Below are 27,977 nucleotides of genomic sequence, written 5' to 3' on the forward strand. Positions count from 1 at the left end.
CAGTGTCAGGAAGGACATGTATGGGGGCAGGGGATACAGCAGTCCTGTCAGTGTCAGGGGGGACATGTATGGGGGAAGGGGATACAGCAGTCCTGTCAGAGGGAAATGTATGGGGGCAGGGGATACAGCAGTCCTGTCAGTGTCAGGTGTGACATGTATGGTGGTAGGGGATACAGCAGTCCTGTCAGTGTCAGAAGGGACATGTATGGGGACAGGGGATACAGCAGTCCTGTCAGTGTCAGAGGGACATGTATGGAGACAGGGTATACAGCAGTCCTGTCAGTGTAAGGGGTGACATGTATGGGGACAGGGGATACAGCAGTCCTGTCAGTGTCAGGGGGGACATGTATGGGGGAAGGGGATACAGCAGTCCTGTCGGTGTCAGTAGGGACATGTATGGGGGCAGGGGATACAGCAGTCCTGTCAGTGTCAGGGGTGACATGTATGGTGGTAGGGGATACAGCAGTCCTGTCAGTGTCAGGAGGGACATGTATGGGGACAGGGGATACAGCAGCCCTGTCAGTGTCAGGAGGGACATGTATGGGGACAGGGGATACAGCAGCCCTGTCAGTGTCAGGAGGGACATGTATTGGGGGCAGGGGATACAGCAGTCCTGTCAGTGTCAGGAGGGACATGTATTGGGGGCAGGGGATACAGCAGTCCTGTCAGTGTCAGGAGGGACATGTATGGGGGCAGGGGATACAGCAGTCCTGTCAGTGTCAGGAGGGACATGTATGGGGGCAGGGGATACAGCAGCCCTGTCAGTGTCAGGAGGGACATGTATTGGGGGCAGGGGATACAGCAGTCCTGTCAGTGTCAGGAGGGACATGTATGGGGATAGGGGATACAGCAATCCTGTCAGTGTCAGGAGGGACATGGGTGGGGACAGGGGATACAGCAGCCCTGTCAGTGTCAGGAGGGACATGTATGGGGACAGGGAATACAGCAGCCCTGTCAGTGTCAGGAGGGACATGGATGGGGGCAGGGGATACAGCAGTCCTGTCAGTGTCAGGAGGGACATGTATGGGGACAGGGGATACAGCAGCCCTGTCAGTGTCAGGAGGGACATGTATTGGGGGCAGGGGATACAGCAGCCCTGTCAGTGTCAGGAGGGACATGTATTGGGGGCAGGGGATACAGCAGTCCTGTCAGTGTCAGGGGTGACATGTATGGGGGCAGGGGATACAGCAGTCCTGTCAGTGTCAGGAGGGACATGTATGGGGACAGGGGATACAGCAGCCCTGTCAGTGTCAGGAGGGACATGTATTGGGGGCAGGGGATACAGCAGCCCTGTCAGTGTCAGGAGGGACATGTATGGGGGCAGGGGATACAGCAGCCCTGTCAGTGTCAGGAGGGACATGTATGGGGGCAGGGGATACAGCAGTCCTGTCAGTGTCAGGAGGGACATGTATGGGGACAGGGGATACAGCAGCCCTGTCAGTGTCAGGAGGGACATGTATGGGGACAGGGGATACAGCAGCCCTGTCAGTGTCAGGAGGGACATGGATGGGGACAGGGGATACAGCAGCCCTGTCAGTGTCAGGAGGGACATGGATGGGGGCAGGGGATACAGCAGTCCTGTCAGTGTCAGGAGGGACATGTATGGGGACAGGGGATACAGCAGCCCTGTCAGTGTCAGGGGGGACATGTATGTGGGCAGGGTATACAGCAGTCCTGTCACTGTCAGGAGGGACATGTATGGGGACAGGGGATACAGCAGCCCTGTCAATGTCAGGAGGGACATGTATTGGGGGCAGGGGATACAGCAGTCCTGTCAGTGTCAGGAGGGACATGTATGGGGGCAGGGGATACAGCAGTCCTGTCAGTGTCAGGAGGGACATGTATGGGGGCAGGGGATACAGCAGCCCTGTCAGTGTCAGGAGGGACATGGATGGGGGCAGGGGATACAGCAGTCCTGTCAGTGTCAGGAGGGACATGTATGGGGGCAGGGGATACAGCAATCCTGTCAGTGTCAGGAGGGACATGGATGGGGGCAGGGGATACAGCAGCCCTGTCAGGAGGGACATGTATGGGGATAGGGGATACAGCAATCCTGTCAGTGTCAGGAGGGACATGGATGGGGGCAGGGAATACAGCAGCCCTGTCAGTGTCAGGAGGGACATGGATGGGGGAAGGGGATACAGCAGTCCTGTCGGTGTCAGTAGGGACATGTATGGGGACAGGGGATACAGCAATCCTGTCAGTGTCAGGAGGGACATGGATGGGGACAGGGGATACAGCAGCCCTGTCAGTGTCAGGAGGGACATGTATGGGGATAGGGGATACAGCAATCCTGTCAGTGTCAGGAGGGACATGTATGGGGACAGGGAATACAGCAGCCCTGTCAGTGTCAGGAGGGACATGGATGGGGGCAGGGGATACAGCAGCCCTGTCAGTGTCAGGAGGGACATGTGTGGGGGCAGGGGATACAGCAGTCCTGTCAGTGTCAGGAGGGACATGGATGGGGGCAGGGGATACAGCAGTCCTGTCAGTGGGGAGTGGTTCTAGCCGCAATCGTGCAGGCTGCCCTATGGTGTGTGGGGGAGGTGCGGGGCAGCAGTAATGTTGGCGAGTGGTGACAGCCAGGTCAGTGCACTCGCTTGGGTACAGTTCTCCACTGTCGCCCCCTCCGTCCTACCGGTGACCTCTCACCTTATCCACCGCATCCCCGACCCCGGCTCCCCCGACTTCTACCTCCAGCACCGCCGCAGCCATCTTGCGCCACGACTGCGAGTTCCGGGAGAGATGGACCAATCAGAGCACGTCTTCCGGCGGCCGCCGCAGCCAATCAGACGGCGCCGAGTCAGTCAGCTGACTCAGTGATGGCGTGTGCCCCCGGTGAGGCCAGGAGTCCGCCATGTTGGTGCACCCCGGCGGCCCCTCCCCGCTGTGCGGTACATTACCGGGCGGCGGGGGGGCGGGCGGACGCGGGACCTGTGTATACAACGTTCTCCATCATGTGACCAGGCGCCCTAGCGTCACGTGCGGCTCCCACAGAGCCCCGCCCATCGTGACATGATGTCAGGGGGCGGGTCTATGGGAGCGCGGGAACCTCGGAGATCACCGGGCACCTACATGTCACATGACCCGGGTTCCCATTCACAACAACGACGGCTGCCGGGTGTCTCCCTGATCACTGCCCATCGTCCCATGTAACACGTATGTAGCCGCATATATAACATGCATGTCACTCCCTGACCTCACCATGGAGACATGTCATACCCTGACACCTGGGGGGCTGTCCTCCTTATCCCCGGGGAGGGGGATCCTGACACCTGGGGGCTGCCCTCCTAATCCTGGGGAGGGGGATCCTGACACCTGGGGGCTGTTCTCCTTATCCTGGGGAGGGGGACCCTGACACCTGGGGGGCTGCCCTCCTTATCCTGGCCGGGGAGGGAACCCTGACACCTGGGGGGCTGTCCTCCTTATCCTGGGGAGGGGGATCCTGACACCTGGGGGGGCTGCCCTCCTTATCCTGGGGAGGGAACCCTGACACCTGGGGGCTGTCCTCCTTATCCTGGGGAGGGGGACCCTGACACCTGGGGGCTGTCCTCCTTATCCTGGGGAGGGAACCCTGACACCTGGGGGGCTGTCCTCCTTATCCTGGGGAGGGGGATCCTGACACCTGGGGGGCTGTCCTCCTTATCCTGGGGAGGGGGATCCTGACACCTGGGGGCTGTCTTTCTTATCCTGGGGAGGGGGATCCTGACACCTGGGGGGCTGTCCTCCTTATCCTGGGGAGGGAACCCTGAAACCTGGGGGGCTGTCCTCCTTATCCTGGGGAGGGAACCCTGACACCTGGGGCCGTCCTCCTTATCCTGGGGAGGGGGACCCTGACACCTGGGGGCTGTCCTCCTTATCCTGGGGAGGGGGACCCTGACACCTGGGGGCTGTCCTCCTTATCCTGGGGAGGGAACCCTGACACCTGGGGGCTGTCCTCCTTATCCTGGGGAGGGAACCCTGACACCTGGGGGCTGCCCTCCTAATCCTGGGGTGGGAACCCTGACACCTGGGGGCTGTCCTCCTTATCCTGGGGAGGGAACCCTGACACCTGGGGGCTGTCCTCCTTATCCTGGGGAGGGAACCCTGACACCTGGGGCTGTCCTCCTTATCCTGGGGAGGGGGATCCTGACACCTGGGGGCTGTCCTCCTTATCCTGGGGAGGGGGATCCTGACACCTGGGGCTGCCCTCCTTATCCTGGCCGGGGAGGGAACCCTGACACCTGGGGGGCTGTCCTCCTTATCCTGGCCGGGGAGGGAACCCTGACACCTGGGGGGCTGTCCTCCTTATCCTGGGGAGGGAACCCTGACACCTGGGGGGCTGTCCTCCTTATCCCGGGGAGGGGGATCCTGACACCTGGGGGCTGTCCTCCTTATCCTGGGGAGGGGGATCCTGACACCTGGGGGCTGTCCTCCTTATCCTGGGGAGGGGGATCCTGACACCTGGGGGCTGTCCTCCTTATCCTGGGGAGGGGGATCCTGACACCTAGGGGGCTGTCCTGCTTATCCTAGGGTGGGGGATCCTGACACCTAGGGGGCTGTCCTGCTTATCCTAGGGTGGGGGATCCTGACACCTGGGGGGCTGTCCTGCTTATCCTAGGGTGGGGGATCCTGACACCTGGGGGGCTGCCCTCCTTATCCTGGGGAGGGGGATCCTGACACCTGGGGGCTGTCCTCCTTATCCTGGGGAGGGGGATCCTGACACCTGGGGGCTGTCCTCCTTATCCTGGGGAGGGAACCCTGACACCTGGGGGGCTGCCCTCCTTATCCTGGGGAGGGGGATCCTGACACCTGGGGGGCCGTCCTCCTTATCCTGGGGAGGGGGATCTTGACACCTGGGGGGCCGTCCTGCTTATCCTGGGGAGGGGGATCCTGACACCTGGGGGGCCGTCCTGCTTATCCTGGGGAGGGGGATCCTGACACCTGGGGGGCCGTCCTCCTTATCCTGGGGAGGGGGATCCTGACACCTGGGGGGCCGTCCTCCTTATCCTGGGGAGGGGGATCCTGACACCTGGGGGCCGTCCTCCTTATCCTGGGGTGGGGGAGTCCGTCTGTCCTGGTGACCGGTATGATGACACTAAGTCTCAGTACAGGAACACAATAACCCTCCGGATAGAGTCTGTCTGTCCTGGTGACCGGTATGATGACACTAAGTCTCAGTACAGGAACACAGTAGCCCTCCGGATAGAGTCTGTCTGTCCTGGTGACCGGTATGATGACACTAAGTCTCAGTACTGGAACACAGTAGCCCTCCGGATAGAGTCCGTCTGTGCTGGTGACCGGTATGATGTCACTAAGTCTCAGTACTAGAACACAGTAGCTCTCCAGATAGAGTCCGTCTGTGCTGGTGACTGGTATGATGTCACTAAGTCTCAGTACAGGAACACAGTAGCCCTCCGGATACAGTCCGTCTGTCCTGGTGACCGGTATGATGTCACTAAGTCTCAGTACAGGAACACAGTAGCTCTCCGGATACAGTCTGTGCTGGTGACCAGTATAATGTCACTATCCTCATATTTGACATAATGACGGTGTGTTATTCTCTCATATTACAGGCAGCACAGATGATACGTTGCCAGTGTGTGTTGTATAATATGTGACAGGTAACTTCAGCTTTTATATTGCAGATTGCTGCTAGTAACCTGTTACAGATGGCGCCTATCAGAATCCAGCACGTGGTGTCCTTCAGCTCCCAGGTAACTGGGAATAGATGCAGTTCTGCCTGTGTATCGCTCTGTGTGTCGCAGCCCCGGACCGGGCTTATGCTGGAGGCATAGATATTCATAACGTCAGCACCAACATGTCCATATTGTCAGAATGTCAGCGGCTCGGTTTAGGTGCTGCTAGTAGGGCTATAGTTAGGTCTGCCTCTGGTTATGGTCAGAATGAGGGATAGGGGGTGGTAGGTATAGGCCGCGGGGGCATTGTCGCAAAGGCTCCCATATGTGAAGGCAACGAGGGCCAGGTTTTAAAGAAATCCATGACTCAGCGCAGATGGTTAAATTTAATTGACTGGGGCACTAAATAAGTCACCTGCGTTGAGGAATGTTCATTACACAATATTTTGAACGCGATAAGACCCGCTCCCGCCCGCGCTCCCGCCCGCGCTGTGACCCGCTCCCGCCCGCGCTGTGACCCGCTCCCGCCCGCGCTGTGACCCGCTCCCGCCCGCGCTGTGACCCGCTCCCGCCCGCGCTGTGACCCGCTCCCGCCCGCGCTGTGACCCGCTCCCGCCCGCGTTCTCGCCCGCGCTGTGACGCACTCCCGCCCGCGCTGTGCCGCGCTCCCGCCCGCGCTGTGCCGCTCTCCCGCCCGCGCTGTGATGCGCTCCCGCCCGCGCTGTGGCCCGCTCCCGCCTGCGCTGTGGCCCGCTCCCGCCCGCGCTGTGACCCGCGCTGTGACCCGCTCCCGCCCGCGCTGTGACCTGCTCCCGCCTGTGCTATGACACCCACCTGTACTGGGCTGAGGTGGTTAGTGTTAGGCACTAGGGGAATCTTAGAGTTATACTGGTTTGTCATGTCGGCATGTCATCGTGTAGACATAATGAGTGTTGTCCAAACATACCACAACCCCGAGAGCAGGCTGCACTCTTATTGCACGTGCTGTGTTCTGTTATATTTATCTGAATAAAGCTGGATGGTAATAATGGGAATCTCCCCGGGGGCCCTCACATGTCCCTTCCGGGGGGATCCAGGGACATCTGCAGCAATGTGGTGCTGTTCTCCTACATTGTGCTTCTCTGTTGTCTGTTTCAGGATCCGAAGCACCCAGTGGACAATCTCCTGAGCGAGCGCTCCATCCAGCCGTGGCTCAGCTGTCCCCGGGACCGCAGCCGACAGCTGAAGGTGGAACTGCAGCTGGAACGGGCCTGTCAAGTGGCTTACATAGATATAGGTATGATCAGCAACTAATGGGTCAGATGCACTAAGCTTCAAAAGTGATAAAAATGGAGAGTGATAAACAGCCAGCCAATCAGCTCCTGCCTGCTATGTCACAGGCTGTTTTTGAAAAATGTCAGACAGGAGCTCCTCTGTCGCGGCCTGAGCGGAGGACGGCTCCTCTGTCGCGGGCTGAGCGGAGGACGGCTCCTCTGTCGCGGGCTGAGCGGAGGACGGCTCCTCTGTCGCGGGCTGAGCGGAGGACGGCTCCTCTGTCGCGGGCTGAGCGGAGGACGGCTCCTCTGTCGCGGGCTGAGCGGAGGACGGCTCCTCTGTCGCGGGCTGAGCGGAGGACGGCTCCTCTGTCGCGGGCTGAGCGGAGGACGGCTCCTCTGTCGCGGGCTGAGCGGAGGACGGCTCCTCTGTCGCGGGCTGAGCGGAGGACGGCTCCTCTGTCGCGGGCTGAGCGGAGGACGGCTCCCCTGTCGCGGGCTGAGCGGAGGACGGCTCCCCTGTCGCGGGCTGAGCGGAGGACGGCTCCCCTGTCGCGGGCTGAGCGGAGGACGGCTCCTCTGTCGCGGGCTGAGCGGAGGACGGCTCCTCTTTCTCCTTCGGGAGACATCAGGGGCCACAGCGTTACAGTGGGTAGTAAGGAGATGGGAGAGCACCAGCACCCTAGAGGTTAAACTTGAACTGCCTCCCAGGCAGCCGGGCTCCTCCCCTCCTCTACCCCGCCTCCAGGCCAGGAAGCTCAGTTTTTTCGGGTGCTGGCAGGAGCCAGATGCACCTAATAGAGGGGCTGCTATTTAGCAGCCTAACTTGATTTTTATATTTTATTTTTCATTTTTCTTTTACACTGACTTGTGTCAGTGACAGAGCAGCAGCGCTGGGGGTCTGCACAGACACCTGCGCTGCAGCTCCATCACCCGGGTCCGGAGCTGCATCGCCACTCGAGGGTGGGGACCTGCAGCGGCCCCCGGGCACTGGGGAGCCACAGCCGCCACCGGACGCCGGGGACCTGACAAAGGTAACGCGCTCCCCGCTGGGAGCGCGCGCGATTGCGCTTGCTGGGCATTGCGGCTGCAGCAGTTCGGCGGGGGGGACCGCCGACTGCGCTGACAAGCGGACGGCTGGTTCGCCACCCGCTCCCGCTGGACCACCAGGGAAACGGTTTGTGGGCAGCGGCGCCAGGTATGCGGGGCCGCCCGGTAGCGCCGGACCCCTGCCATTTTTACCTGCGCCGCATGTGGACACCTCCCTGGGGGCCATTTGTCAGCAGGGGGAGAAGGCTCCCCCCACATCAGCCTCTCCACCCGGGGACAGTAGGCAGGGAACTGTGTTTATCACACAGAGAGTTCCCGCCACTGAGATCCCTTCCTGCCTGCCTGCGACATGTGAGGAGGGACACGGAGGAGCTCATAGCCACCCGGAGTTCCACTCCTTCACTGCCAGGTCATTTGGGCATGTCCCCCCTGTACCCCTCCTTCGGGAAACTGTACAGTACTGTGCTCTGAAAGGAGCCTTGTGCCATTAATTGCATTGCCCTTGTATGCTGCATTGTTTGTTAACAGTTTAGCTGCCTGTCAGTTTAATCTGTGTTACACTGTACTATATGGCATGTATTGCTGGTTAGGTCATGCTGACTTAACATGTGTGGAGGGACACAGAGAGCTTATCAGCCAGTCTGGGGTTCCACTCCTTCACTGCCTGGGCTCCCCTGTAATAATCTCCTCCAGGAGTCAGGTTACAGAGCAGACAGAGTTCAAACTGTGGGCACAGCAGAGCCAAGTGCAACATTGTATCCTGTGAATTAACACCATCACTGCCTGTCGGAAGCATAAAGGACAGAGCGGATGGTGTAATGGTTAGCATTGCTGCATCACAGTGCAGAGGTCATGGGTTCGATTCCCAACATGACCCAAACTCTGCAGTTATCTGCCTGTCAGATACAAGCTGGCTGTCAGATGCAGACTGCGTTGTCTGTATCATATAGACTGCCAGTATATCCACTGCACCTGTGTATATATAACTGCACTGTATGTCTATATCACTGCTTTGTATGTCTATTACAAGCTGGCTCAGATGCATACTGCATTGTCTGTACCGTATAGACTGCCGGTCTATATCACGGCAGCTGTCTATTGTATGTATATCACTGCACTGTCTATATCACTGCATTGTATGTATATCACAGGCTGGCTGTGCACTGTGTAACACTATCACTGCCTGTCAGAAAGGCTGCCTGCCAATGATTGCTATATGTGCCTAGTACTAGCTTACTGCGTACTGTGGGGGCAGCACAGCTCGGGTCGTGGGTTCAATTCCCACTATGACCCTAACTGTGCAGAGTTTGTACGTTCTCTCCGTGTTTTAGTCAGGTTACTCCGTGTACTCCGGTTTCTTCCCACATTGCAAAATTTAAAACAGAAGTATGCTGTGTTAGCCGTACATATGGGCCAAATGTCTACGCCACCGCAAGGTATACGTAGTACCAGCTTACGGTGTATGGCTTGAACACTATCTCTGTTGGTCAGAGAATACTGTGTTAGCGGTACCATATAGGCTACCCGCCTATTCTATGGCATTGTATGCCTTCTATACTTGTAGTACATTGTCTTACCTGTGCTTTAGCAGCCGGTTCACAGTGCTATAATACTGCAACGTCTTCCAGGAGTACCAGTCCCAGTGACTCTGGGGCTCCGGCGCGGATGTCTTGTACATCCTGTAATGTTGGCCTATGCCCCCATTACTAGTACAGTACGGCTTATACGCAGGCTACTACAATGCCTGGGCGATGCCCACAGGTACAGCCTCCTCTAGAAAACAGGAGCCTGCTTGGGCCACGTTCTTTACTCCGTTGCCGGTGCAGCTAGTAGCAGTAGCAGCCTCATCCCTTGGCTGAGTGCTTATCTGCCTCCAGACAAGGTCCCCAGAAATGCCGTCCCCATCCTTGGCGGGTGTAGCTCCCCGCACAGTGGAAGCGCTCTGTACCTGCAGGTAGACGCAGATACCCCCGTCATCCAGACTCCTCCGTCAGCAGACACAGAGAGGAGGACACCTGGGATTAGCATTGTCTAGAGGGGACCGTCGACGACGGTATGGAAGATGGGGGGCCTGTGATAAGGTGAATCCCCCCCACCTCGTCTTGAGGTGCCGACCTTGGTCTCAGCTGTCAAATAGGTCCTTACCTTAAACGACCCCGCTGAGCCGCCTACACCTTTGGGTGTCTCCCTAGGTGTTTTCTGGGTTTATTCCGTAAATCTGTGAACTCGACTAAGGTCATCAGTTGGGAGATTCCTAACAGGAAGTTTAGCTTGCCATCGGCGGTTTTCCTTCCTTTTACCCCCTTCCACAGGAGGACATAGTCCCCTGGGAGACTGTCCCTAAAGTGGACGCACTCCTGCCCCAGGCATCTGCTTGGGTGGCTAAGGCCTTAGTTGCGTGAGCAACTTCTCTCACAGCGGACGCTGCATAAGGGGTGTCGGAGGAAACCCTGCTGCCTTCTATTGAGTATCAGGTGACACTTTACCTGGGGGTGACGGCTCTGGAAATTACACCAATCGCCTCCAGAGGGTCACCCTCGGCCATAGCTGCACACACATACCAGTGTCTGTGCTCTTGGAAGGCCTGAACTCAAAGTCCCTTTTGAGGGTTCCTTTTTATTTGGGCCAGTGCCAAATATGGGGGCCGGTTTAGATACCATTCGGCAGAGGATATACCTTCTGGGGGATTGCCATCTGGCTCTACAGTCCAGGATCAGACATCTCTTGTCCCCCTGGCAGGTGTCTGTGCATGCCTGCGTGGGGTCCCTGGGGTTGGTGGATCGGCCTTCGAATTGGCAGAATAGGCTCAGTTCCATACCAACCCTCTACAATACTGTCCAAGGAGCAGCACGGATAGTGTAGTGGTTAACATTACTGCTTCACTGCGCTGAGGTCATGGGTTCGATTCCCACCATGGCCCTAACTGTGCGGAGTTTGTATATTCTCCCCAGACTTGCATGGGTTTACTCCTGGTACTCCGGTTTCCTCCCACAATATCCATGCCCAGAAGTTCGCCTGGTCTCCAGCAGGGCCCCCCTTTCCTGGGGGCTTCTGGACGGGACCTCGCTACTGGAGCCATGCATGCTAGCCTCCCGTGTTTGGGGGGTGGTCACTTCTCAAAGGTCGTTCCAGGGTCTCTGGACCACTCTAGTGGCCCAGCCCTCCATCATCGTCCTCGAACTAAAGACAATCTTCCGGGCAGTCCGCTTGGCGGAACCCTAAAGTCGGACATTGCGGCAAGGGTGGCATATGTTAACCACCAGGGTGGCACTAGTTGTCAGCCCACTATGACAGAAGCATCCGGCATCTTTCAGAGATGATCCCTGCTTTTTCAGAAATTTTTATCCTGGTAGTCCAGAATTGGGTGGCGGTCTTCCTCGGCCGTCAGACCTGTGATACCGACGACTTGACCCCCCTTAGAGTGATGTTTCAGATGCTGGTACAACGGTGGGGCCCAACCGAGGTGGCCTTGACAGCCTCTCGCCATACCCTCAAACCACCACTGTGCGGGTCCTGGTCTTGCGACCCGGAGGGGGGGGCTTGCCTGGTAGACGCCCTGTCCGCTCCGTGGCCGTCCACACTGATGGCGCCTTTCCACCACTTTCCTCCTTTTGCGAATGTCTCGCAAGCTGAAGCCGGAGGGCGGCACATTGATTCTGGTTGCTCCACCTTGGCCCAGACGGATCTGGTTTTCGGATCTGCAGTCAGTAGCCCCTCCTATTCGCTTACCCCTGGACACAGGCAGGCTCTCATGGTCCGCCTCTCTCTTTCGGCTTTGAGGCACTTGGCTTTGACGGGGTGGCTGTTGAGAGCTCCCGGGTAAGACCCAGCGGGTTTCACTCCACCATGCTCAGGGCGAGGAAACCTCCCTAGATGGGGTGTACCATCGCATATGGAGGGCTTACTTTTCCTGCTGCGAACCCTACGCTTCAGATTCCGGGACTTAATACCTGGCTAGGGTTCTGTTCTACTTGCAGAAGGGTCTGGAGGCTGGGTTGCGTTGATCATCTTTAAAGGTTCGGATTTCAGCCTTGCACATCTTGTTCTGTCGACGGGTGGCCCTGTCGACGGATGTCTGTACATTCCTGCAGGATGTCTTGCATATCCAGCCTCCCTTAGTTACCCCAGTTGCCCCCTGGGATCTCTCTAATCCTGACTTCTTCAGGGCCCACCTTTTGTGCCCTTGCGGTCGGTGGACCTGTGTTGACTCGCCTGGAAGATTGTTTCCTTGTTGGCGATAGCTTTGGCCAGGGGAGTCTCTGACCTGTCAGCTCTGTCCTGTAAGTCCTTGGTTCTTGGTTATAACCGGGCGGTTTTTCCTACCGTCCCTTCTCAACTACCTTAAGTGGTGTCCGGCTTTCAGGTCAACCAGGACATTATTGTTCCGGCATTTAGACAGTCTGTTGTTACTACGGCTTGGTCCTCCTTGGACGTTGTCCGGCCGGGGCGTATTTATGTGCTATGTGCACCGTTCTAGGCTGTTGCACTAGTCAGACTCTCTCTCTCTCTCTTTGTACTATATGGTGTTCGGATGAGAGGGTGGCCCGCCTCTACGCAAACTACTGCCCGCTAGAGTCGCTCTGGCAGGCATATTTGGACACCTCCCTCCCGGTTCCGGCAGGGATTCAGGCACATTCCGTTAGGTCTGTGGAGGTGTCCTGGGCTGTAAGAGGCGGTGCTAAAGTTGAGCAAATTTGCAGGGCGGCGACTTGGTCGTCCGCCATTACTGTCTTGCGTTTTTACGCTTTTGACACGTTTGCCTCCCAGGACTCGGCCTTTGGCCAGAGTGTGTTGGCTGCGGCACAGGCGCGTCCCCACCCATAGGTGGCTGCTTTAGGACGTCCCACTGTAACGCTGTGGCCCCTGATGTCTCCCGAAGGAGAAAATGAGATTTATGTCTTACCTGGTAAATCTCTTTCTTCGAGGACATCAGGGGCCACAGGGATCCCTCCCTGCCGCGCCTGCTTTACTTCCGTTATGGTTAAGTTATGATTATGTTATATTATCCCTCGGTTGAGGGTACTAACATGTTCAGACTGTGTTTCTGTGCGGTGCTTCTCTTCCTTCTATCTTGTCTCCTGCCTTGGCTTGTTAAAAAAAAACTGAGCTTCCTGGCCTGGAGGCGGGGTAGAGGAGGGGAGGAGCCCGGCTGCCTGGGAGGCAGTTCAAGTTTAACCTCTAGGGTGCTGGTGCTCTCCCATCTCCTTACTACCCACTGTAACGCTGTGGCCCCTGATGTCCTCGAAGAAAGAGATTTACCAGGTAAGACATAAATCTCATTGTCGCGGGCTGAGCGGAGGACGGCTCCTGTGGCTCGGGCTGAGCGTAGGACGGCTCCTGTGTGGCGCGGGCTGAGCGTAGGACGGCTCCTGTGTGGCGCGGGCTGAGCGTAGGACGGCTCCTGTGTGGCGCGGGCTGAGCGTAGGACGGCTCCTGTGTGGCGCGGGCTGAGCGTAGGACGGCTCCTGTGTGGCGCGGGCTGAGCGTAGGACGGCTCCTGTGTGGCGCGGGCTGAGCGTAGGACGGCTCCTGTGTGGCGCGGGCTGAGCGTAGGACGGCTCCTGTGTGGCGCGGGCTGAGCGTAGGACGGCTCCTGTGTGGCGCGGGCTGAGCGTAGGACGGCTCCTGTGTGGCGCGGGCTGAGCGTAGGACGGCTCCTGTGTGGCGCGGGCTGAGCGTAGGACGGCTCCTGTGTGGCGCGGGCTGAGCGTAGGACGGCTCCTGTGTGGCGCGGGCTGAGCGTAGGACGGCTCCTGTGTGGCGCGGGCTGAGCGTAGGACGGCTCCTGTGTGGCGCGGGCTGAGCGTAGGACGGCTCCTGTGTGGCGCGGGCTGAGCGTAGGACGGCTCCTGTGTGGCGCGGGCTGAGCGTAGGACGGCTCCTGTGTGGCGCGGGCTGAGCGTAGGACGGCTCCTGTGTGGCGCGGGCTGAGCGTAGGACGGCTCCTGTGTGGCGCGGGCTGAGCGTAGGACGGCTCCTGTGGGGCGGGCTGAGTGTATGACGACTCCTCTTTTGCAGGGAATAGTGGTTCTGCCTTCCTGCAGATTGATGTCAGGCGCTCCAGCTGGCCTCTGGATAAACCCTTTGTCACCCTTCTCCCAACCACCACCCTGATGTCACCCACAGACTCCAGACTAGGAAAGAACGGCACAGCAGTGAGGATGTTCAAAGAAGGTAATGCCAGATGTCTCTGGTGGGATAGTCGCTGGTCTTATCCTCTCCCGATGGTGGGATAGTCGCTGGTCTTATCCTCTCCTAATGGTGGGATAGTCACTGGTCTTATCCTCTCCCGATGGTGGGCTAGTCGCTGGTCTTATCCTCTCCCGATGGTGGGCTAGTCGCTGGTCTTATCCTCTCCCGATGGTGGGACAGTCGCTGGTCTTATCCTCTCCCGATGGTGGGACAGTCGCTGGTCTTATCCTCTCCCGATAGTGGGACAGTCGCTGGTCTTATCCTCTCCCGATGGTGGGACAGTTGCTGGTCTTATCCTCTCCCGAAGGTGGGATAGTCACTGGTCTTATCCTCTCCTGATGGTGGGATGGTTGCTGGTCTTATCCTCTCCCAATGGTGGGATAGTCGCTGGTCTTATCCTCTACCAATGGTGGGATAGTCGCTGGTCTTATCCTGTCCCAAAGGTGCGATAGATATGGTCTTATCCACTCTTGATGGTGGACTAGTCATTAATCTGGTTCTCTCCTGGTGGTAGTATAGTTACTGGTCTGGCTCACTCCTTATTGTCATATAGGGCCTTATTTTGGTTCATTCTTTCTGACAAAATCCTTCTTAGATGGGCAAAACCATGTGCACTGCAGGTGGGGCAGGTGTTACTTGTGCAGAGAGAATTAGATTTGGGTGGGGTTTTACTTCAAAGTGAGATCTATATTGCAGTGTAAAAATAAAGCAGTCAGTATTTTGCCTGCACAGAAACAAAATTACTCACCCAAATCTAATTCTCTCTGCACATGTTACATCTGCCCCCCCTGCAGTGCACATGGTTTTGTCCATCTAAGAAGGATTTTGTCAGAAAGAATGAACCAAAATAAGGCCCATAGTTACTGGTCTGGTTCTCTCCCGGTGGTAGGATAGTTACTGGTTTGGTTCTCTCCCGGTGGTAGGATAGTTACTGGTCTGGTTCTCTCCCGGTGGTAGGATAGTTACTGGTCTTGTTCTCTCCTGGTGGTAGTATAGTTACTGGTCTGGTTCTCTCCCGGTGGTAGTATAGCTACTGGTCTGGTTCTCTCCTGGTGGTAGTATAGTTACTGGTCTGGTTCTCTCCTGGTGGTAGGATAGTTACTGGTCTGGTTCTCTCCCGGTGGTAGTATAGTTACTGGTCTGGTTCTCTCCCGGTGGAAGTATAGTTACTGGTCTGGTTCTCTCCTGGTGGTAGGATAGTTACTGGTCTGGTTCTCTCCCGATGGTAGGATAGTTACTGGTCTGGTTCTCTCCTGGTGATAGGATAGTTACTGGCCTGGTTCTCTCCCGATGGTAGGATAGTTACTGGTCTGGTTCTCTCCTGGTGGTAGGATATTTACTGGTCTGGTTCTCTCCCGGTGGTAGGATAGTTACTGATCTGGTTCTTTCCTGGTGGTAGGATAGTTACTGGTCTGGTTCTCTCCTGGTGGTAGGATAGTTACTGGTCTGGTTCTCTCCTGGTGGTAGGATAGTTACTGGTCTGGTTCTCTCCTGGTGGTAGGATAGTTACTGGTCTGGTTCTCTCCTGGTAGTAGGATAGTTATTGGTCTGGTTCTTTCCTGGTGGTAGGATAGTTACTGGTCTGGTTCTATCCTGGTAGTAGGATAGTTACTGGTCTGGTTCTTTCCTGGTGGTAGTATAGTTACTGGTTTTGTCGCTCCTCTCCTGGGATGTAACGAACGTTATTTCCCACAGGGGATTTCCTAGAGGAAGCAGCCAGAGAGAAGTGGGACCGCCTCCGCATTACCTGCAGTCAGCCCTTCAGCAAGCAGGAGCAGTTTGGCCTGTCTTTCATCCGCATCCGATCCCCTCTGGAAGCTGAGAACCCAGGGAGGACGCCAGCGGTCGAGGTCCATCAGGTATCACCGATAACTCATTCCTGCATCTGGGAAGTGTCACTTACACCTATGAACCTAGCATCCATACTGAGACAGTCATTATCTTATCACTTACAGGTGTCAACCCCCAATTCCAGAGAGACGACTACAAGAGAGGACGCAGTCACCTGGTAGAGTGCTTTGTTTGTATACGCTGGTGTCACATACAGAAGCTGTCATCTAATTATCTCATACTGGAATCACTATGATGGTGTTATCTGGAGATTTTTATCTGGGGGTTTAATAGCCGTCATTACCGGTAATGTGTATAATAGCCGTCATTACCGGTAACGTGTATAATAGCCGTCATTACCGGTAACGTGTATAAAAACCGTCATTACCGGTAACGTGTACAGTAGCTGTCATTACTGGTAACATGTATAATATCCGTCATTACCGGTAACGGAATCGGTACATCTGTCAGAATGAACTTAGGTCTACAGTCATTAGGTCGACCCCACTAGGTCGACTGGCAGGAAGGTCGACCTGACTTGAGGTCGACATGGGCCAAGGTCGACATGACTTAAGGTCGAATTTGCATAAAGGTCGACATGAGGAAGGTCGACTGGTCATAAGGTCGACATGGGTTTTTCACTGTTTTTTCATCCGAATGTCGACAAAGTCGACATGGACACAGTTGGCAATGAGAATCGGACCCTCGCTTCGCTCGCAATGCTTCGGGCACGGTGGCTCGCTTCGCTCGCCACAGCTTTAATAACCTCCTCCACGCCCTAGTGGATGGTAGGGCATAAAATACCACCTGTCGGCACATGTCGGCTCAAAAAACAGTGAAAACCCCATGTCGACCTTATGACCAGTCGACCTTCCTCATGTCGACCTTTATGCAAATTCGACCTTAAGTCATGTCGACCTTGGCCCATGTTGACCTTAAGTCAGGTCGACCTTCCTGCCAGTCGACCTAGTGGGGTCGACCTAATGACTGTAGACCTAAGTTCATTCTAATAGATGACCGCATCCCCCGGTAACGTGTATAATAGCCGTCATTATCTGTTACATGTATAATAGTCGTTATTACCGGTAACGTGTATAATAGCCGTCATTACCGGTAACGTGTATAATAGCCGTCATTACCGGTAACGTGTATAATAGCCGTCATTACCGGTAACGTGTATAATAGCCGTCATTACCGGTAACCTGTATAATAGCCGTCATTACCGGTAACCTGTATAAAAGCCATCGTTACCGGTAACGTGTATAATAGCCGTCGTTACCGGTAACGTGTATAATAGCCGTCATTACCGGTAACGTGTATAATAGCCGTCATTACCGGTAACGTGTATAATAGCCGTCATTACCGGTAACGTGTATAATAGCCCTCCTCCACTCCCCATCCGTCCGTTTCACCTCTCCTTATCTGTTTCTCTGCTTCTAGAGTCGTGCCCCCCCCCCCCCCTCGTCTCTACATGGTGCGGTGTTGCTCTCTCCCTGACACCCTCTCTCACTCCACCTCTAACCCCTTTCTCACCCTGACCCTCAATCTCTTGCTCCCTTCTCACTCTCTCTCCCTGACACTCTCGTTCTCTTTCACTGACACCCCCTCTCTCCTTCTCTCTCTCTCTGACATTCTCGTTCTCTCACTGACACCCCCTCTCCTCTCTCTGACACTCTCTTGTTCTCTCTTTCCCTGACATTCACTCTCTCCTCTCTCTCTCCCTCTCTCTGACATTTTCATTCTCTCTTTCCATGACACCCCCTCTGTACTCTTTTGCTCCCTGAGGCGCTCGTTCCCTCTCCCCCCGACACCCCTCTCTCCTCTTTTTCTCCCTGACAGTCATGTTCTCTGTGCCTGACACCCCCTCTCCTTTTTCTCCTGATACTCGCGTTCTCTCTCTCTCCTTTTTCTCTCCCTGACACTCTTGATACTCCTGCTCATACTCCTCCTGTTTCTCTCCTCTCCCTTTGTCCTACACCTTCTCGCTCGCACCTTTCTCTCAATCCCTGACACCCTCTACTCTTTTCCTCGCTTCTCTCTTTCTTACGGCTCTCTCTTTTTCGCTTTCTCTTTCCCTGACACCCCTTTGTCCCCCCCCCCCCCACTAAGAGGCATTACAGTGACAGAAGTGTGGGGATGGCTCAAAAGCATATTATGTGATGTGACCTGAAATAATGGAGTAGGTACCCAACTTTATAAAGTGAGGGGTCCCTGGGAATCACATTTTTACTTTTTTTCCTGAGCGTGACACTAGATCCTCAGAGTTGTGTGGTTCCATTAGCGGAATCCTTATTACGTAATCCTGATGTGTTTGTGCCTCGCGGGGAACATGAGCCCCAGGCATGCCGGTGATCCAGGCCCCATGGGACGGGTGTTATATAGAGGGTGACCGTTATACAATGTGAGGTGTGGTGCCTCGCGGGGAACATGAGCCCCTGGCATGCAGGTGATCCAGGCCCCATGGGACGGGTGTTATATAGAGGGTGACCGTTATACAATGTGAGGTGGGGTGCCTCGCGGGGAACATGAGCCCCAGGCATGCCGGTGATCCAGGCCCCATGGGACGGGTGTTATATAGAGGGTGACCGTTATACAATGTGAGGTGGGGTGCCTCGCGGGGAACATGAGCCCCAGGCATGCCGGTGATCCAGGCCCCATGGGACGGGTGTTATATAGAGGGTGACCGTTATACAATGTGAGGTGGGGTGCCTCGCGGGGAACATGAGCCCCAGGCATGCCGGTGATCCAGGCCCCATGGGACGGGTGTTATATAGAGGGTGACCGTTATACAATGTGAGGTGGGGTGCCTCGCAGGGAACATGAGCCCCAGGCATGCCGGTGATCCAGGCCCCATGGGACGGGTGTTATATAGAGGGTGACGTTATACAATGTGAGGTGGGGTGCCTCGCGGGGAACATGAGCCCCAGGCATGCCGGTGATCCAGGCCCCATGGGACGGGTGTTTATATAGAGGGTGACCGTTATACAATGTGAGGTGGGGTGCCTCGCGGGGAACATGAGCCCCAGGCATGCCGGTGATCCAGGCCCCATGGGACGGGTGTTATATAGAGGGTGACAGTTATACAATGTGAGGTGGGGTGCCTCGCGGGGAACATGAGCCCCAGGCATGCAGGTGATCCAGGCCCCATGGGACGGGTGTTATATAGAGGGTGACCGTTACACAATGTGAGGTGGGGTGCCTCGCGGGGAACAGGAGCCCCAGGTATGCCGGTGATCCAGGCCCCATGGGACGGGTGTTATATAGAGGGTGACCGTTATACAATGTGAGGTGGGGTGCCTCGTGGGGAACATGAGCCCCAGGCATGCCGGTGATCCAGGCCCCATGGGACGGGTGTTATATAGAGGGTGACCGTTATACAATGTGAGGTGGGGTGCCTCGCGGGGAACATGAGCCCCAGGCATGCAGATGATCCAGGCCCCATGGGACGGGTGTTATATAGAGGGTGACCGTTATACAATGTGAGGTGGGGTGCCTCGCGGGGAACATGAGCCCCAGGCATGCCGGTGATCCAGGCCCCATGGGATGGGTGTTATATAGAGGGTGACCGTTATACAATGTGAGGTGGGGTGCCTCGCGGGGAACATGAGCCCCAGGTATGCAGGTGATCCAGGCCCCATGGGACGGGTGTTATATAGAGGGTGACCGTTATACAATGTGAGGTGGGGTGCCTCGCGGGGAACATGAGCCCCAGGCATGCAGGTGATCCAGGCCCCATGGGACAGGTGTTATATAGAGGGTGACCGTTATACAATGTGAGGTGGGGTGCCTCGCGGGGAACATGAGCCCCAGGCATGCAGGTGATCCAGGCCCCATGGGACGGGTGTTATATAGAGGGTGACCGTTATACAATGTGAGGTGGGGTGCCTCGCGGGGAACATGAGCCCCAGGCATGCCGGTGATCCAGGCCCCTTGGGATGGGTGTTATATAGAGGGTGACCGTTATACAATGTGAGGTGGGGTGCCTCGCGGGGGAACATGAGCCCCAGGCATGCAGGTGATCCAGGCCCCATGGGACGGGTGTTATATAGAGGGTGACCGTTATACAATGTGAGGTGGGGTGCCTCGCGGGGGAACATGAGCCCCAGGCATGCAGGTGATCCAGGCCCCATGGGACGGGTGTTATATAGAGGGTGACCGTTATACAATGTGAGGTGGGGTGCCTCGCGGGGAACATGAGCCCCAGGCATGCAGGTGATCCAGGCCCCATGGGACGGGTGTTATATAGAGGGTGACCGTTATACAATGTGAGGTGGGGTGCCTCGCGGGGAACATGAGCCCCAGGCATGCAGGTGATCCAGGCCCCATGGGACGGGTGTTATATAGAGGGTGACCGTTATACAATGTGAGGTGGGGTGCCTCGCGGGGAACATGAGCCCCAGGCATGCCGGTGATCCAGGCCCCATGGGACGGGTGTTATATAGAGGGTGACCGTTATACAATGTGAGGTGGGGTGCCTCGCGGGGAACATGAGCCCCAGGTATGCCGGTGATCCAGGCCCCATGGGACGGGTGTTATATAGAGGGTGACCGTTATACAATGTGAGGTGGGGTGCCTCGCGGGGAACATGAGCCCCAGGCATGCCGGTGATCCAGGCCCCATGGGACGGGTGTTATATAGAGGGTGACCGTTATACAATGTGAGGTGGGGTGCCTCGCGGGGAACATGAGCCCCAGGCATGCCGGTGATCCAGGCCCCATGGGACGGGTGTTATATAGAGGGTGACCGTTATACAATGTGAGGTGGGGTGCCTCGCGGGGAACATGAGCCCCAGGCATGCAGGTGATCCAGGCCCCATGGGACGGGTGTTATATAGAGGGTGACCGTTATACAATGTGAGGTGGGGTGCCTCGCGGGGGAACATGAGCCCCAGGTATGCAGGTGATCCAGGCCCCATGGGACGGGTGTTATATAGAGGGTGACCGTTATACAATGTGAGGTGGGGTGCCTCGCAGGGAACATGAGCCCCAGGCATGCCGGTGATCCAGGCCCCATGGGACGGGTGTTATATAGAGGGTGACCGTTATACAATGTGAGGTGGGGTGCCTCGCGGGGAACATGAGCCCCAGGTATGCCGGTGATCCAGGCCCCATGGGACGGGTGTTATATAGAGGGTGACCGTTATACAATGTGAGGTGGGGTGCCTCGCGGGGAACATGAGCCCCAGGCATGCAGGTGATCCAGGCCCCATGGGACGGGTGTTATATAGAGGGTGACCGTTATACAATGTGAGGTGGGGTGCCTCGCGGGGAACATGAGCCCCAGGCATGCAGGTGATCCAGGCCCCATGGGACGGGTGTTATATAGAGGGTGACCGTTATACAATATGAGGTGGGGTGCCTCGCGGGGAACATGAGCCCCAGGCATGCCGGTGATCCAGGCCCCATGGGACGGGTGTTATATAGAGGGTGACCGTTATACAATGCGAGGTGGGGTGCCTCGCGGGGAACATGAGCCCCAGGCATGCCGGTGATCCAGGCCCCATGGGACGGGTGTTATATAGAGGGTGACCGTTATACAATGTGAGGTGGGGTGCCTCGCGGGGAACATGAGCCCCAGGCATGCCGGTGATCCAGGCCCCATGGGACGGGTGTTATATAGAGGGTGACCGTTATACAATGTGAGGTGGGGTGCCTCGCGGGGAACATGAGCCCCAGGCATGCCGGTGATCCAGGCCCCATGGGACGGGTGTTATATAGAGGGTGACCGTTATACAATGTGAGGTGGGGTGCCTCGCGGGGAACATGAGCCCCAGGCATGCAGGTGATCCAGGCCCCATGGGACGGGTGTTATATAGAGGGTGACCGTTATACAATGTGAGGTGGGGTGCCTCGCGGGGAACATGAGCCCCAGGCATGCCGGTGATCCAGGCCACATGGGACGGGTGTTATATAGAGGGTGACCGTTATACAATGTGAGGTGGGGTGCCTCGCGGGGAACATGAGCCCCAGGCATGCCGGTGATCCAGGCCCCATGGGACGGGTGTTATATAGAGGGTGACCGTTATACAATGTGAGGTGGGGTGCCTCGCGGGGAACATGAGCCCCAGGTATGCAGGTGATTGAGGCCCCATGGGACGGGTGTTATATAGAGGGTGATCGTTATACAATGTGAGGTGGGGTGCCTCGCGGGGAACATGAGCCCCAGGTATGCCGGTGATCCAGGCCCCATGGGACGGGTGTTATATAGAGGGTGACCGTTATACAATGTGAAGTGGGGTGCCACGTGGGGAACATGAGCCCCAGGCATGCCGGTGATCCAGGCCCCATGGGACGGGTGTTATATAGAGGGTGATCGTTATACAATGTGAGGTGTGGTGCCTCGCGGGGAACATGAGCCCCAGGTATGCCGGTGATCCAGGCCCCATGGGACGGGTGTTATATAGAGGGTGACCGTTATACAATGTGAGGTGGGGTGCCTCGCGGGGAACATGAGCCCCAGGCATGCCGGTGATCCAGGCCCCATGGGACGGGTGTTATATAGAGGGTGACTGTTATACAATGTGAGGTGGGGTGCCTCGCGGGGAACATGAGCCCCAGGCATGCCGGTGATCCAGGCCCCATGGGACGGGTGTTATATAGAGGGTGACCGTTATACAATGTGAGGTGGGGTGCCTCGCGGGGAACATGAGCCCCAGGCATGCCGGTGATCCAGGCCCCATGGGACGGGTGTTATATAGAGGGTGACCGTTATACAATGTGAGGTGGGGTGCCTCGCGGGGAACATGAGCCCCAGGCATGCCGGTGATCCAGGCCCCATGGGACGGGTGTTATATAGAGGGTGACCGTTATACAATGTGAGGTGGGGTGCCTCGCGGGGAACATGAGCCCCAGGCATGCAGGTGATCCAGGCCCCATGGGACGGGTGTTATATAGAGGGTGACCGTTATACAATGTGAGGTGGGGTGCCTCGCGGGAACATGAGCCCCAGGCATGCAGGTGATCCAGGCCCCATGGGACGGGTGTTATATAGAGGGTGACCGTTATACAATGTGAGGTGGGGTGCCTCGCGGGAACATGAGCCCCAGGCATGCCGGTGATCCAGGCCACATGGGACGGGTGTTATATAGAGGGTGACCGTTATACAATGTGAGGTGGGGTGCCTCGCGGGGAACATGAGCCCCAGGCATGCCGGTTATCCAGGCCCCATGGGACGGGTGTTATATAGAGGGTGACCGTTATACAATGTGAGGTGGGGTGCCTCGCGGGGAACATGAGCCCCAGGCATACCGGTGATCCAGGCCCCATGGGACGGGTGTTATATAGAGGGTGACCGTTATACAATGTGAGGTGGGGTGCCTCGCGGGGAACATGAGCCCCAGGCATGCCGGTGATCCAGGCCCCATGGGACGGGTGTTATATAGAGGGTGACCGTTATACAATGTGAGGTGGGGTGCCTCGCGGGGAACATGAGCCCCAGGTATGCCGGTGATCCAGGCCCCATGGGACCGGTGTTATATAGAGGGTGACCGTTATACAATGTGAGGTGGGGTGCCTCGCGGGGAACATGAGCCCCAGGCATGCCGGTGATCCAGGCCCCATGGGACGGGTGTTATATAGAGGGTGACCGTTATACAATATGAGGTGGGGTGCCTCGCGGGGAACATGAGCCCCAGGCATGCCGGTGATCCAGGCCCCATGGGACGGGTGTTATATAGAGGGTGACCGTTATACAATGCGAGGTGGGGTGCCTCGCGGGGAACATGAGCCCCAGGCATGCCGGTGATCCAGGCCCCATGGGACGGGTGTTATATAGAGGGTGACCGTTATACAATGTGAGGTGGGGTGCCTCGCGGGGAACATGAGCCCCAGGCATGCCGGTGATCCAGGCCCCATGGGACGGGTGTTATATAGAGGGTGACCGTTATACAATGTGAGGTGGGGTGCCTCGCGGGGAACATGAGCCCCAGGCATGCAGGTGATCCAGGCCCCATGGGACGGGTGTTATATAGAGGGTGACCGTTATACAATGTGAGGTGGGGTGCCTCGCGGGGAACATGAGCCCCAGGCATGCCGGTGATCCAGGCCCCATGGGACGGGTGTTATATAGAGGGTGACCGTTATACAATGTGAGGTGGGGTGCCTCGCGGGGAACATGAGCCCCAGGTATGCAGGTGATTGAGGCCCCATGGGACGGGTGTTATATAGAGGGTGATCGTTATACAATGTGAGGTGGGGTGCCTCGCGGGGAACATGAGCCCCAGGCATGCAGGTGATCCAGGCCCCATGGGACGGGTGTTATATAGAGGGTGACCGTTATACAATGTGAGGTGGGGTGGCTCGCGGGGAACATGAGCCCCAGGTATGCCGGTGATCCAGGCCCCATGGGACGGGTGTTATATAGAGGGTGACCGTTATACAATGTGAGGTGGGGTGCCTCGTGGGGAACATGAGCCCCAGGCATGCCGGTGATCCAGGCCCCATGGGACGGGTGTTATATAGAGGGTGATCGTTATACAATGTGAGGTGGGGTGCCTCGCGGGGAACATGAGCCCCAGGCATGCAGGTGATCCAGGCCCCATGGGACGGGTGTTATATAGAGGGTGACCGTTATACAATGTGAGGTGGGGTGCCTCGCGGGAACATGAGCCCCAGGCATGCAGGTGATCCAGGCCCCATGGGACGGGTGTTATATAGAGGGTGACCGTTATACAATGTGAGGTGGGGTGCCTCGCGGGAACATGAGCCCCAGGCATGCCGGTGATCCAGGCCACATGGGACGGGTGTTATATAGAGGGTGACCGTTATACAATGTGAGGTGGGGTGCCTCGCGGGGAACATGAGCCCCAGGCATGCCGGTGATCCAGGCCCCATGGGACGGGTGTTATATAGAGGGTGACCGTTATACAATGTGAGGTGGGGTGCCTCGCGGGGAACATGAGCCCCAGGCATGCCGGTGATCCAGGCCCCTTGGGACGGGTGTTATATAGAGGGTGACCGTTATACAATGTGAGGTGGGGTGCCTCGCGGGGAACATGAGCCCCAGGCATGCCGGTGATCCAGGCCCCATGGGACGGGTGTTATATAGAGGGTGACCGTTATACAATGTGAGGTGGGGTGCCTCGCGGGGAACATGAGCCCCAGGCATGCCGGTGATCCAGGCCCCATGGGACGGGTGTTATATAGAGGGTGACATTATACAATGTGAGGTGGGGTGCCTCGCGGGGAACATGAGCCCCAGGCATACCGGTGATCCAGGCCCCATGGGACGGGTGTTATATAGAGGGTGACCGTTATACAATGTGAGGTGGGGTGCCTCGCGGGGAACATGAGCCCCAGGCATGCCGGTGATCCAGGCCCCATGGGACGGGTGTTATATAGAGGGTGACCGTTATACAATGTGAGGTGGGGTGCCTCGCGGGGAACATGAGCCCCAGGCATGCCGGTGATCCAGGCCCCATGGGACCGGTGTTATATAGAGGGTGACCGTTATACAATGTGAGGTGGGGTGCCTCGCGGGGAACATGAGCCCCAGGCATGCCGGTGATCCAGGCCCCATGGGACCGGTGTTATATAGAGGGTGACCGTTACACAATGGGAGGTGGGGTGCCTCGCGGGGAACATGAGCCCCAGGCATGCCGGTGATCCAGGCCCCATGGGACGGGTGTTATATAGAGGGTGACCGTTATACAATGTGAGGTGGGGTGCCTCGCGGGGAACATGAGCCCCAGGCATGCCGGTGATCCAGGCCCCATGGGACGGGTGTTATATAGAGGGTGACCGTTATACAATGTGAGGTGGGGTGCCTCGCGGGGAACATGAGCCCCAGGCATGCAGGTGATCCAGGCCCCATGGGACGGGTGTTATATAGAGGGTGACCGTTATACAATGTGAGGTGGGGTGCCTCGCGGGGAACATGAGCCCCAGGCATGCCGGTGATCCAGGCCCCATGGGACGGGTGTTATATAGAGGGTGACCGTTATACAATGTGAGGTGGGGTGCCTCGCGGGGAACATGAGCCCCAGGCATGCCGGTGATCCAGGCCCCATGGGACGGGTGTTATATAGAGGGTGACCGTTATACAATGTCAGGTGGGGTGCCTCGCGGGGAACATGAGCCCCAGGTATGCAGGTGATCCAGGCCCCATGGGACGGGTGTTATATAGAGGGTGACCGTTATACAATGTGAGGTGGGGTGCCTCGCGGGGAACATGAGCCCCAGGCATGCCGGTGATCCAGGCCACATGGGACGGGTGTTATATAGAGGGTGACCGTTATACAATGTGAGGTGGGGTGCCTCGCGGGGAACATGAGCCCCAGGCATGCCGGTGATCCAGGCCCCATGGGACGGGTGTTATATAGAGGGTGACCGTTATACAATGTGAGGTGGGGTGCCTCGCGGGGAACATGAGCCCCAGGTATGCCGGTGATCCAGGCCCCATGGGACGGGTGTTATATAGAGGGTGACCTTATACAATGTGAGGTGGGGTGCCTCGCGGGGAACATGAGCCCCAGGCATGCCGGTGATCCAGGCCCCATGGGACGGGTGTTATATAGAGGGTGACCGTTATACAATGTGAGGTGGGGTGCCTCGCGGGGAACATGAGCCCCAGGCATGCCGGTGATCCAGGCCACATGGGACGGGTGTTATATAGAGGGTGACCGTTACACAATGGGAGGTGGGGTGCCTCGCGGGGAACATGAGCCCCAGGCATGCCGGTGATCCAGGCCCCATGGGACGGGTGTTATATAGAGGGTGACCGTTATACAATGTGAGGTGGGGTGCCTCGCGGGGAACATGAGCCCCAGGTATGCAGGTGATCCAGGCCCCATGGGACGGGTGTTATATAGAGGGTGACCGTTATACAATGTGAGGTGGGGTGCATCGCGGGAACATGAGCCCCAGGCATGCCGGTGATCCAGGCCCCATGGACGGGTGTTATATAGAGGGTGACCGTTATACAATGTGAGGTGGGGTGCCTCGCGGGGAACATGAGCCCCAGGCATGCCGGTGATCCAGGCCCCATGGGACGGGTGTTATATAGAGGGTGACCGTTATACAATGTGAGGTGGGGTGCCTCGCGGGGAACATGAGCCCCAGGCATGCAGGTGATCCAGGCCCCATGGGACGGGTGTTATATAGAGGGTGACCGTTATACAATGTGAGGTGGGGTGCCTCGCGGGGAACATGAGCCCCAGGCATGCCGGTGATCCAGGCCACATGGGACGGGTGTTATATAGAGGGTGACCGTTATACAATGTGAGGTGGGGTGCCTCGCGGGGAACATGAGCCCCAGGCATGCCGGTGATCCAGGCCCCATGGGACGGGTGTTATATAGAGGGTGACCGTTATACAATGTGAGGTGGGGTGCCTCGCGGGGAACATGAGCCCCAGGTATGCCGGTGATCCAGGCCCCATGGGACGGGTGTTATATAGAGGGTGACCGTTATACAATGTGAGGTGGGGTGCCTCGCGGGGAACATGAGCCCCAGGCATGCCGGTGATCCAGGCCCCATGGGACGGGTGTTATATAGAGGGTGACCGTTATACAATGTGAGGTGGGGTGCCTCGCGGGGAACATGAGCCCCAGGCATGCCGGTGATCCAGGCCCCATGGGACGGGTGTTATATAGAGGGTGACCGTTATACAATGTGAGGTGGGGTGCCTCGCGGGGAACATGAGCCCCAGGCATGCCGGTGATCCAGGCCCCATGGGACGGGTGTTATATAGAGGGTGACCGTTATACAATGTGAGGTGGGGTGCCTCGCGGGGAACATGAGCCCCAGGCATGCCGGTGATCCAGGCCCCATGGGACGGGTGTTATATAGAGGGTGACCGTTATACAATGTGAGGTGGGGTGCCTCGCGGGAACATGAGCCCCAGGCATGCAGGTGATCCAGGCCCCATGGGACGGGTGTTATATAGAGGGTGACCGTTATACAATGTGAGGTGGGGTGCCTCGCGGGGAACATGAGCCCCAGGCATGCCGGTGATCCAGGCCCCATGGGACGGGTGTTATATAGAGGGTGACCGTTATACAATGTGAGGTGGGGTGCCTCGCGGGGAACATGAGCCCC

The 27,977-nt window shown here is 57.4% G+C and overlaps 2 protein-coding genes across 4 annotated transcripts in view; one reads left to right on the forward strand and one right to left on the reverse strand.

Moving 5' to 3' along the window:
- Positions 1 to 2,904, reverse strand: part of RNF121 (ring finger protein 121) — a 27,836-nt gene extending 24,932 nt beyond the window's left edge. The window contains exon 1 of one of the 2 annotated variants that reach the window (XM_083170564.1): positions 2,653 to 2,904. In XM_083170564.1, coding sequence (XP_083026690.1) covers positions 2,653 to 2,715 — 63 coding nt within the window. In that variant the 5' untranslated portion in view covers positions 2,716 to 2,904. The remainder of the gene's footprint in view (positions 1 to 2,652) is intronic. The other variant, XM_083170563.1, reaches the window with a different exon arrangement.
- Positions 2,859 to 27,977, forward strand: part of XNDC1N (XRCC1 N-terminal domain containing 1, N-terminal like) — a 46,177-nt gene continuing 21,058 nt past the window's right edge. The window contains exons 1-6 of one of the 2 annotated variants that reach the window (XM_083170562.1): positions 2,859 to 3,159; positions 5,628 to 5,696; positions 6,756 to 6,894; positions 13,940 to 14,095; positions 15,809 to 15,972; positions 16,069 to 16,121. In XM_083170562.1, coding sequence (XP_083026688.1) covers positions 5,652 to 5,696; positions 6,756 to 6,894; positions 13,940 to 14,095; positions 15,809 to 15,972; positions 16,069 to 16,121 — 557 coding nt within the window. In that variant the 5' untranslated portion in view covers positions 2,859 to 3,159; positions 5,628 to 5,651. Of the gene's footprint in view, positions 3,160 to 5,038; positions 5,532 to 5,627; positions 5,697 to 6,755; positions 6,895 to 13,939; positions 14,096 to 15,808; positions 15,973 to 16,068; positions 16,122 to 27,977 lie in introns of those variants that run through there. The other variant, XM_083170561.1, reaches the window with a different exon arrangement.

Source organism: Crinia signifera, chromosome 2 (assembly GCF_055691185.1).
Source record: "Crinia signifera chromosome 2, ASM5569118v1, whole genome shotgun sequence".
NCBI lineage: Eukaryota > Metazoa > Chordata > Amphibia > Anura > Myobatrachidae > Crinia > Crinia signifera.